A 12,366-nucleotide genomic window follows, 5' to 3' on the forward strand; every position below is an offset into this window, starting at 1 on the left:
TAAACAACAACAACAACAGTAGTAGTAGTAGTAGTAGAAATAGTAACAGAAATAGTAATAGAAATATTATGCACCTTTCCATCTATTTTGAATCACCTTTCATTGAGACTGAAATGTTTGCCACACCAAAGCTTCTTAAAAGGATAGCAAATTGTTTCGCTATGCCTGTATGTCTTTCCCTCCCTCTCTCTGTGTGTGTGTTAACATGCTGTCAAGTCGCAGCCAACTTAAACCAACCTTAGTAGTGATTTCAAGGTAAGTGAGATGTTTAAGGAGTGGTTTGACAAGTTCTTACAAACCCTTAGTGAGTTTCCATGGTTGAGCAGGGATTCAAACCTGAGCCTCCTATATCTATCACTCTATCCACACTTCTCGCTGGGTATTTTACTGGCTGTGGTGCAATAATAGGCCTATATATATTTGGAACACAAATGGTCAGAACAGCTCAGTGGGATTTGCAAGCAAAAATACGTAACTTGAGAGAAAGTGGGTGCCTTAATCTGTCGGGTTTCTTCCTTTGTCGGGACTTTATGCATTAGATACAAATGAAAAACGAGGTTTAAATGTGTCCTTCCTTTTCTTTTATTCAGCAATTTTTAAACAGAGACCAGAAAGCAGTCCATTTTTCCTCATCTTTCTTTCAGAAGGACAGAAGGAAGGACAGAACTTATGATGGAGGGGGGAAGGAAGGAAGGAAGGAAGGAAGGAAGGAAGGAAGGAAGGAAGGAAGGAAGGAAGGAAGGAAGGAAGGAAGAGGCAGGCTGGCAGGCAGAGGCAAGCAGGCAGGTGGGCTGGCGGGCTGGTTGGTTTTTGACTCTGCCCTGTGGTCTGAAGCATTAAACTGCTTGGATTGTTACTAAAAATCTGTTTTATATGACCTCTGGATTTTGGAACGCAATCATACAGATATTTGGTTTCATCCCAATCATGAATTCACACTGTCTCCTGGGAAGCTGTTTATTTATTTGCTTTTTTTAAAAGAAGGGGGTTTCTCCCCCACTTTCTTCTTCTTGCTACAGTTCTGTTTGTCTAAAATATTTATACCCTGCCTTTCTCTTAGAGGACCAAAGCAGCTTGCAATATTAAAACAAACATTAAAAGCTAAAAACCAATAAATTATTACCATGGTTGTTGTGGGTTTTTCGGGCTCTTTGGCCGTGTTCTGAAAGTTGTTCTTCCTAACGTTTCGCCAGTCTTTGTGGCTGGCATCTTCAGAGGACAGCACTGGAGTTTTTGACCTCCGAGTGGGACACAAGGTCTACAGAAAACCCACCCACACAGACCAGCACCTACACAAAAACTCCAACCACCACCCACAGCAAAAAAGAGGCATAATCAAAACACTGATAGACCGTGCAAATCGGAACTGTGAAACTCAGTTTCTCAGCACTGAACTCAACCATCTGAATTGGGCCCTGCAGGCAAATGGCTACTCCAAAAATGAAATCACAAGAGGCATCAAACCAAGAAAACAACACCGAACTGAAGAAGAAAAACAGTCACCCACAAAGTATTTTTGCCATACATCAAAGGGGTCACGGACCGCATGGGGAAACTTTTGAAAAAACACAACCTACAAACAGCATTCAAGCCCACCACAAAAATACAACAAATGTTATGGTCAGCAAAGGACAGAAGGGACCCCGTCACCATTGCAGGAGTATACCAGATACCTTGCAGTTGTGGCCAGGTATATATTGGAACCACAAATTGAAGCATCCACACTAGAATCAAAGAACATGAGAGACACTGCAGACTAAAATGACCAGAAAAATCTGCAGTAGCTGAACATGCCCTAAAACAAACTGGAAATGAAATTATATTTCAAAATACTGAAATACTGGACAACACCAGCAATCATCAGACTGCACAGGGAAGCCATTGAAATCCACAAGCACAAGCAAAACTTCAACAAAAAAGAGGAAAGTGTGAAGCTCAACAAAACTTGGCTCCCAGCTCTCAAAAATACAGCGTGCAAAAGGTCAATGAACTCTACCGAGCCACAAGGACAGGGGATCACTACACACAAAAGACCAGCCAATGACACCCATCATCCACAGTGACAGATAATCTCTTCTCCTTAGCACAGCAATACACCAACAACAAGACACACTAATCACCCATCTACAGAAAAAGACAAAAGCCTATCTCACAGCCATAAATACTGCACTCCCAAGCCAACTACATCAGAGCACAGAGTGCTGTCCTCTGAAGATGCTGGCCACAGAGACTGGCGAAACGTTAGGAAGAACAACTTTCAGAACATGGCCAATGAGCCCGAAAAACCCACAACAACCATTAGATCCCGGCCATGAAAGCTTTCGCGAATAAATTATTACCATATTAAAAAGTGATTAAACAGATATATATTAAAGCTAATAGATAAAAACAGCTTTTAAAATGTTCTGAAAGCACATTGAAATAGATCAAAAAACTACATAAGATGGAGTTTTTTTTAAAAAAAAAAATCCATATCAGGCAGAGGCTGAGGGAAAGCCTGTCTGAAGAGAGAGGTCTTGGCCTCCTTTGGAAGGACAGCCAAGATGGGACCAGCCTGGCTTCCAGTAGCAGGGAGTTCCACAGTCTAAAGGAGCAGCCACCCACCAAGTACCCCTGTGAAGGGGGTGGAATCGAGAGAAAGGGGCATCTTGTGATGATTTTAAAACCTGGTTCAAAAATAGAAATGGGCTCTTTCAAGGGGCATCCACCCAATTCATTGATGGCTTTATAAAACCAGGACTTTGACTTTGTGCTGGGAAACAGACCGCCAGCGAACGGGGCTGTGTGACAAGGAGGCAACATGATTTCTTGTAACCAGCTCCCGTCAGCAATCTGGCTGCCGCATTTTGGACCTGGCGAATTTTCCAGCTGCTTTCCTATGGCATCCTTTTGCTCCAAAGGGGATCCCTAATCCCTCCAGGATTGCGCTCACAAATCCATTGACGGAGGTCACTGTGCGAAGGAAAGTAAAAACCCTACAAGTTTACTCAGAAGTAAACATCCAGTTTGGTTTCATCGCAGGGCACCTCCAAGTAGGCGTACACAGGCTTGGGTCACAAGGAAGACAAAGGGGACTCGTCCACGAAAGCTGACATTAAAAAAAACTATATGAAGTTAGTCTTTAAGGCAACACCAGATTTTTGCCTTTTGTCTGTGCTGTTCTTTTCTCTCTTTTTAAAAACTTTTATTTTGTTTTTACCTATAAGGAAGAGTCAATAAAACAACCCAGCTGAGAATGGCTGTCAACAGGGTCTTCGCCCGTGAAGGTAAGAATCCGGGTTTAGACAAGTTTCTTTCTTCAATCAGGATTCCTTGAATTTCCTGCTGGCTAGGAAATTGATGGCAGTCGTGAGCCAGGAAAGCGTACTTTTCCAGTTCCAGTGACGAAGAGGAAACAAATTTGGCCCACAGGTCTCGACACTAGGTCTCTACGCTTTTCTGAGGCTGAGTAATTACAGGAAGATGATGAAACCGACATGTCTTAGGCAAGTGAGGAGACGGAGCTTCCTGGACGGCTGTCCGCAGAAAGGTCCAGTCTCAGAAAAGCGGTGATGATGCAACTGGGTGAAAACTCAAAAAGATTTCTACGGAACGACCTCCGGGGTATTTTCAGGGAATTAGGAACCAGCAGGAAGGTTGTAATTAGGGAGAGCTTTAAGGTCTTGCATTTCTGGAACCCACAGTGAGATACGGTGTCAGACCAGAGGAGGTGAATCTATTGATCATCGAAACAGGCCCCTCTTGTGTTTTGGCATCACAGCTTGCTGCCAGACAGTATGGGACATTTTTGCTCCAAACACATGGCATTCTCCGATGTCGTGAATGATACATGGGTTCTGTGGTACAAGAGCCATAGCAGAGGACTTTGATGACTTACAAAATGCACTGAAAGAGTTGAAACAGAGATCTTGGCAAGTCTTTGGGTCCAAAGTCCTGAATTTGAGTTTTTGGTACTCAGCCCCGAATCCTAAGCCCCACATCTGTGTCCCTATTGAAAATAAGCTGCTTCCCCAAGAAAAAAAAGGAGGGGTGGGTGCTTCTCAGTCATGAGTTGATTCCGAGTCATTGAAAAAAAAATAAACCTGAGTTGAGTCGCTGGCGTGACTTAAGTACGACTTGAGAGCAAGTCCCAGGACTCGGGCCCCCATCCCTGAATAGAAAACTGGGCGGGAGAAAGTTGAAGTTTAAGACTAAACTGAACAAGTAAAGTCCAACCAAGAGGAAAATCAGAACGTTGTACTGTAGAATAAATCTATGAATATATTTATCTGGGGCGGGTTACGTGTATCGTGTGCGAAATCTAACCTTCAAGCTGAAGCCGGGAGATGAATTTGACGGATCCCTGTGCTCCACCGAGCTGGACTCTAACAGAACCCATAAATAGAAAAAACTCAAAGAGCAAGGGAAAGACAAATGATGAAGATCACACCAGTAGAAATCAGGACATTTAACCTTTGAGGCACGTTGAGAAACAACGATGAGCTGAAGACCCGGCGGCCAGCCTCTTTTCAGACGGGAAACCCCAAGGCCGAGAAATAGATTGGAAAACGGGACTGTGGAAGCCCAGGCTGGCCGGAGGAATTTGGGGACTTGTCCAAAAAAAATAGGAATAATAACAATAACTTTTCCAAGCTGTGAGAACAGCAGACAGATAGAGGGGCAGTAGACAAAGGGTTTCCAGGTGATTGTATGAAGGATGTGTTTTAAGTCATCGCCTCCAGACTGGGAAAATCAAGATAGTACTTACTTCCTCCTGCCTTTTAAAACATCTTGGAAGTTCGAATCACACCTGCCTTCTCCTGTGGACCTCCTTCGGCTGCTCGTGGTTTTATGCTCTCCCCTTGGGTTTTTTCAGCTGGCTGGGGGGTTATGGAAAGTTTTGGGAAACACTTGTTTCATGTATTACAGGTCACCATGTGGATTAGCAAGTTCCTCCTCTAACAGGTTACGGAGTCAAAGCCCCTCTAGGCAGTTCTTGCCTAGAAAGACAACCGGTCGCCTTTTGGTGCCCCGGTGACCTCATTGTATTGAAAGAACAAAAGCCTTAGACACCGGGAACCCTCTTTTGCAGAACTCAGAATAAAACGCCTCAGAGGAGCGAGAAATCTGGCCTAAACACTTTGGCCAAACTGGGCAAATCATTTGGAAGTCAAAGCTGAGGGGTTTCGGCCTCTGGCTGCCGAGCCAGAGGTTGGGAGTTTGATTCCCCCGCTGGGCCTCCTGGGAGAAGAGCCAGCCTGGGTAGCCTTGGGCACACTATAAATAGTCCCAGGGCACTCCTGGAAGAAAGGAACAGTCATAAAGCAAAGCAAAAAAAGAGCAAAGCGTGCTGCCTATAGACCGCCCCATAGCGCTTTAAGCACTCTCTGGGTGGTTTACAAGTGAATTATGCAAGCTACACATTGCCCTTCCCTGTCACGTTCCTGGGGGTTACAATAGCCGAGGTCCGATAAACCAGTCCAGGGTCAGAGATATCAAGAATGCAAAGTCCAGAAACCAACTCACAGAAGGAAGTCCAATGTCAAAGTCCAGGGTCCAATACACAGTGTAGTTCAGGGTCAGAGTCCAGAGTCCAATACCAGCGTAGTCCAGGGTCAAAATCCAGAGTTCAGAGACAGGAATACGATTCAAGAAGCGTGGATGCAAGCCAAGGTTTAGAGACTCTTTGCTTCCACGGAGTTTCTGGCTTCACTGGAAGCTGTTTTATAATGAAACAGCTCCTTGAGCTGCTGGAAAGCTTTCTATCCTGCTAATACTCAGGACTAGATGAACGTAGGTCTCTGTGGAAAGCCTTTGAGCGATCCTCTGCTCTTCTTGTCCTAAGTCTTTCCCGAAACCTGCCCCGAAGCCTGTCTGCTGTGGAGGGAGAATCTGGAGGTGTTTCAGGTGTTTCTGAACTCTCCACATTCTCTTCAGCCACAGTTAACCCTTCTGGGTCCAGGTCTTCGGAAGCACTCATGACACTCCCCCCAGCGAGCTGGGTACTCATTTTACTGACCTTGGAAGGATAGGAGGCTGAGTCCCTACCAAGATATTCAGTGTTGTCCAATATAACAATGTTTATTTATGGATTTGTAGGTAAATCGCATAAAGAAAATCATGGCTGGTCTTTTATTATTCATTCAATAAACGCTGCTTTGGTTAAATTTATGTTTGCTTATGTAGATTCACTTTAATCAAGGTATTTATATATTCAATTCTTAGCACTTTTGACGTGCTCTGTTAAGTCTAGCCCAATCAAACATGGCTACTTTAAATATACCAGTCCAGTCTTTATACTTTATATGTACGTTAGCTACAGGTAGATTAATCAATTCTGTCCCAATTCCTTTAACTGTAATTTTCTCATTTGGAATGATATCTTCTTGTGGAATAATATCTGTATGGCGTACAGTATAGATATCTGAGAACGTGAGCGTATAGTGATTAAAACATCATTGAAATAACATCAACTGTGGGTCCTGATGATGGCAATTTTAATCGTATTTTAATTGTATTTAAATTGTATTTTAATTGTATTTTAATTGTATTTTAATCATTTTATTTTTATTGTATTGAATTTTAATTATTGTAAGCTGCCCAGAGACCTCTGGGTAGAGTGGGTGGCATATAAATTAAATAAATGACATCTCATCAACTCCATGTTGGTTTTGATATAGTAGCAGTGAACCATCTGTGCTATAGGTGGCAGTTGCTCCTGACCCTCTCTTTTGGCAGTTAAACTGTCATTTTATTTATTTATTTTATTTATTTATTTATTTTATTTATATCCCGCCTATCTGGTCGTGTGAGGACCACTCTAGGCGGCTTGCCTTCTCTCAGAATTTTCTTTCTGTTGTTGCACATAGTATATTTTCTTAGGCGCATTTCCCTCTTCTTTCTGTAGATTGAAGTCTTTACTCTTGGGTTTGAAACTCAGAAATTAAGTCCCTTGGTTTCCCACAGCCATGACACCATTTGGGGGGGGGGGCTTGTCTCCCTTCCCTGCTTTTATATTTCTGTTGATTTTGCTCTGGGGTTTTGTCCCTAAACTGGCTTCCATGTGCCTGTTTGTTGTGGTGGTAATTTCTGGGCTCTTTCCTTCTGTCTTCCTAGTTTCTATTACCAAATTTTACTTCAGAATATTTTGAGTTTCTTTTTCTCTCATTTCCATTTCTATCTGTCTGGCTTCAGCTCTTTCTAGCCACCTAGAGTGGTCATATCAACCAGATAGGTGGGGTATAAATTAAATAAATAAATAAATAAACAAACAAATAAATAAATAAATAAATAAAGTTGGCAGGTTGCTTTCTCACAGATTCAAATAGACAAGCCTCGTTTTAAAAGGGACCTACAGTATTTTTTAGCTTTTTGTTTCTGATCATGGGATTTTTACCGTACAATTGCACTCATTTCCGACGCTAGCAAGGTTATGCTCAAAATCCTCCAAGGTAGGCTTCAACAGTATGTGGACAGAGAACTCCCAGAAGTACAAGCTGGATTTCGAAGGGGAAGAGGAAATCGAGACCAAATTGCTAACATGCGCTGGATTATGGAGAAAGCCAGAGAGTTCCAGAAAAACATCTACTTCTGCTTCATTGACTATGCAAAAGCCTTTGACTGTGTGGACCACAGCAAACTATGGCAAGTCCTTAAAGAAATGGGAGTGCCTGACCACCTTATCTATCTCCTGAGAAACCTATATGTGGGACAGGAAGCAACAGTTAGAACTGGCTATGGAACAACTGATTGGTTCAAAATTGGGAAAGGAGTACGACAAGGCTGTATATTGTCTCCCTGCTTATATAACTTATATGCAGAATACATCATGCGAAAGACCGGACTGGAGGAATCCCAAACCAGAATTAAGATTGCCGGAAGAAAAATCAACAACCTCCGATATGCAGATGATACCACTCTGATGGCAGAAAGTGAGGAGGAATTAAAGAACCTTGTAATGAGGGTGAAAGAGGAGAGTGCAAATAATGGCCTGAAACTCAACATCAAGAAAACTAAGATCATGGCCACTGGTCCCTTCACCTCCTGGGAAATAGAAGGGGAAGACATGGAGGCAGTGACAGATTTTATTTTCCTGGGCTCCATGATCACTGCAGATGGAGACAGCAGCCCTGAAATTAAAAGACGCCTGCTTCTGGGGAGGAAAGCGATGACAAACCTCGATAGCATCTTAAAAAGCAGAGACATCACCTTGCCGACAAAGGTCCGCATAGTCAAAGCTATGGTTTTTCCTGTCGTGATGTATGGAAGTGAGAGCTGGACCATAAAGAAAGCTGTCCGCCAAAGAATTGATGCTTTTGAATTGTGGTGCTGGAGGAGACTCTTGAGAGTCCCCTGGACTGCAAAGAGAACAAACCTATCCGTTCTGAAGGAAATCAACCCTGAGTGCTCACTGGAAGGACAGATCCTGAAGCTGAGGCTCCAGTACTTTGGCCATCTCATGAGAAGAGAAGACTCCCTGGAAAAGACACTGATGTTAGGAAAGTGTGAAGGGAAGGGGAGAAGGGGACGACAGAGGACGAGATGGCTGGACAGGGTCACCGAAGTGACCAACATGAATTTGACCCAAATCCGGGAGGCCGTGAAAGACAGGAGGGCTTGGCATGCTCTGGTCCATGGGGTCACGAAGAGTCGGACACGACTAAACAACAACAAATCATTAACAGCTGTTCTGAGGCCTGGCAAACTCGGCGCCATGGTTTATTTCATTGAGTCAATCCATCTCATCTTCAGTTTTCCTCATTTCCTACTCCCTCCCGTTTTTCCTCGCATTACCACCTTTTTAGGTGAGCCTGGCCCAAGGTATGGCAAATTCAGTGTAATTGGTTAACTTCTATCCCAGACAGATGGCTGTCCAATCTTTTCTTGAAAACCTCCAGAGATGAGGGACCCAGAACATCGGGAGGTTGTTCCACTGCCTGCTGGTTCCCACCATCCAGAAATTCCTCGTTTCCAGGTTAGATCTCCCTCTGACGGGTTTCCACCCATGGGTTCTTGTCCTACCCTCAGGTAAAGGGGAGAATCCATCGATGCCCTCTTCCCTGGGACAACCCTTCAGATATTGGAAGATGGCTATCATGTCTCCCTTCGGTCTTCTCTTTGTTGAACTAAAGATACCTCGTTCTTTGAGTCGTTCTTCATCAGATTTAGCCCCCAGTCCGCTTATCATCTTTGTTGCTCTTCTGTGCACCCCCTTCCAGGGCCTCAGCATCTTTCTTTGTATTGTGGTGACCAGAACTGGACAAAACCTCACCAGCACAGTACAGAGTGGTACGATCACTTCCTGTGATCTTGATGCTATCTCCCTGTTGATGCAGCCTTAGGGCTGTGTTGGCTTTCTTGGCAGCACACTGCTGACTCGTCCCTCTCATGGGTACTCCTCTTGAGCCAGGCAGCACTTATCCTGGACCTGTGTATCTGGTTTCTTCTGCCTAAGTGCAGGACCTTACTTTTCCCACCACTGAATTGCATCTTATTAGATAGGGCTGTCCAAGTTTCAAGTCTTTCTAGATTTTATGGAAGTCTGCAGCAGAGATCCCCAACCCCCTGGCGCTGGTCCATAGACTGAGCCAGACTGGGCTACGGAGACAGGCCTCCTGCCCTCCCCGCACACACTCATCCCCGCACAGCTGATTTGCGCATGCTCAGGCGGTCCCCACACAGCTGATTTGCACATGCACGCACTCTCAGTCGGTCCCCAGGGTGAAAATGGTTGGGGGGCCCTGGTCTACAGAACTTACTAATTTGAATGACCAAACCAGTGAACCAGGAGAAGGGAAGCATTTATGTCTGCATATGTCAGAGAGAGCCCAGTTTTAGAAGAGGCGCATTGCGTCATGGACGAGAAAAGAGGAGGGCGCCTCTTGGACAAAAGTGCCTTTTATTTGAATCGTTTCTGTAAGTGCATGCACTGAATTAATCATGGAGGTTCTGCAAGCTTGCTTTCCTTTCCTAATAATACTCCTGTGCAGCATTCACTGATAGGCAATCCCAAGGCTGCAACCTCCCCACCATCCACCCCGCTGATCATTTTTCCTTTCTGATTCACCGGACGTTTCAACTTTACCAAGAGTGACAGAAATTAAGCCTTCTTTTGTGACAAATCAGTTTTCCACACAGAAAGCATACCCTCTAGGAATGTGCTGCAAGGCAAACAACCAGGAAACTGTTATTTGGCAGTTACAGGTCCACGTGTATTTGCGGTTCTTTGATAATTTTTTTCATTTTTTCAGGCAAGGTTTTTAACCAGAAATCAACCTTGTTGTTTTTCAGTTTTCTGGCTTTCTTTTGCACCAAGTTTAATTCCAAATACTCTTCATTCATATCATAGCGCGGCCATTCCACCAATCCTTTGCCATTTGGGTTTCTGGAAGATATTGGAATGCAGAATTTAGTTCTTGCTCTATGTGTCGACCTCCGTTAAAACTAAAACAGTCAATTTTTCAAAGCCTAACCAAGGATCTCACCCATTGTAGGCAAAGTTGCCCCAGTATTTCATGATTGTCCTGCTGAGCTCCTTCTCCTTCTCTGTAAATTCACCTGAAAAGAGCCATTGAGAGAAAGCAATTATTCAAAGAACACGTGCTTTCCTTGGAACTCATGAACTCTTTGTCTTCAATGAGTATTTTTAAGAGAATGCTTTCTTCTTCTAAAGGAACGAAATTTAGCCCTTGCTATAAAAGAGAAAAGTTGGCTGGATAGCTCAGTGGTTTGGGTCACCAGCTGTGGAGCCAGAGGTTGAGAGTTTGATTCCCCACTGGGCCTCCTGGGAGAAGAGCCAGCCTGGGTGTCCTTGGGCAAAGCTGCGCACTCCCAGGATGCTTCGAGAAGCAAGGAACAGTAAACCACTTCTGAGTATTCATTACCTAGAAACCCTGAAAAGCGTCAGTCAGAATCAACTTGTTTTGGCCCCGTGGAGTCTCAATTGTGGGGTCCCACAGGGGTCAATTATCTCCCCAATGCTATTCAACATCTATATGAGGCCACTGGGTGGGGTCATCAGGGGGTGTGGGGCAACCTGTCATCAATATGCTGATGACACCCAGCTCTGCATCTCCTTTTTACCAGCTTTAGGTGATGCCGTTCTGTCACTCCAGGGCTGCCTGGAGGCCGTACTGCAATGGATGCAGGAAAATGGGCTGAGGCTGAATCCGGACAAGACAGAGGTTCTGAGGGTGGGTGGCCCCGTGGTTGGCAGCTTGGGTGACTCTCTCACATTTGGGGGGGGGTGACCCTGGCCGCGAAGAGTGGAGTCCGTAGCTTGGGCATACATCTGGACCTGACGCTCACCATGGAAACGCAGGTGGCATCGGTAGTCCATACCGCCTTTTTCCATCTTTGGCAGATTGCCTGGCTGCAACCTTACTTAGACACGGGGGCGCTCACTACTTTAGAACATGCGCTCGTAATCTCTAGATTAGACCACTGCAACGCCCTCTACGTGGGGCTGCCTTTGAAGCTGACGCGGAAAGTTCAGGTGGTGCAGAACGCAGCGGCCAGACTCCTTACTGGAGTGAGGAAATACCAACATATCTCTAGTACTCTGGCCAAGCTGCACTGGCTGCCCATCCATTTCTGCGCTGACTTCAAAGTGTTAATGCTTACATATAAGGCCCTAAGCGGTCTAGGACCTCGATACTTGGTGGAACGCCTACTCCCACCTAGATCTACCCGGATCATCCACACGAGCCAGGAGGTGAGGCTGAGGAGCCTGATGCCGAGGGAGGCCCGGAAGGAAAGGACACGAAATCGGGCCTTCTCGGCGGTGGCTCCTCGCCTCTGGAATAACCTTCCTCTGGCGATTCGTTCAGCCCCTACGCTGGGCACCTTTAAAAGTCAATTAAAGACATGGCTGTATATTCAGGCTTTCCCTCCAGCTAATATCTGATTTCCTTTTTATTTTTCCTTTATTTATTTCTTATGCTATCTTTGTACAAATCAAATCAAATCAATCAATAAAGATAGCCTGCAATTGTTGTTCAGAAATGCAAGACACACTGGTATTATATAACAAATACAACTTTAAACTAAAAACCTAATTATTAATTTAATTATAGTAGGACTACAGTATCCACAGGGATCACTCCCAAGCACACACATCTGTAAGGGTTCGTGTTTTGCTTCCCCGGTATCCAACTGAGACTCTGGAGACACGCCTGCTGTAAAATCATAACTAGCTTTTATTGGAATGTTTAACAATAAATATTGTCGCGCAACCTTGGCTTCCATCTTCTCTCTTGCTGCCAACGGATCCGGCGAGGGCATCCAAACGTCTTTAACAAAGGGGTTGTTACCCAACTCATCTCAAGGTCCCCTCAAAAACCGAGTTACTGTCCTCAAACTCATGAACCACTACCTCTGAGTTTAAAA

General features: G+C 44.6%; 1 protein-coding gene across 1 annotated transcript in view; it reads right to left on the reverse strand.

Annotated features, from left to right (window-relative positions):
* Positions 1 to 9,860: 9,860 nt before the first annotated feature.
* LOC110087110 (fatty acyl-CoA hydrolase precursor, medium chain) overlaps positions 9,861 to 12,366 on the reverse strand; it is a 36,267-nt gene continuing 33,761 nt past the window's right edge. The window contains exons 12-13 of the mRNA XM_072996442.2: positions 10,464 to 10,536; positions 9,861 to 10,363 (exon numbers count right to left, since the gene is read on the reverse strand). Coding sequence (XP_072852543.2) covers positions 10,177 to 10,363; positions 10,464 to 10,536 — 260 coding nt within the window. The 3' untranslated portion in view covers positions 9,861 to 10,176. The remainder of the gene's footprint in view (positions 10,364 to 10,463; positions 10,537 to 12,366) is intronic.

Source organism: Pogona vitticeps, chromosome 3, assembly GCF_051106095.1.
Source record: "Pogona vitticeps strain Pit_001003342236 chromosome 3, PviZW2.1, whole genome shotgun sequence".
NCBI lineage: Eukaryota > Metazoa > Chordata > Lepidosauria > Squamata > Agamidae > Pogona > Pogona vitticeps.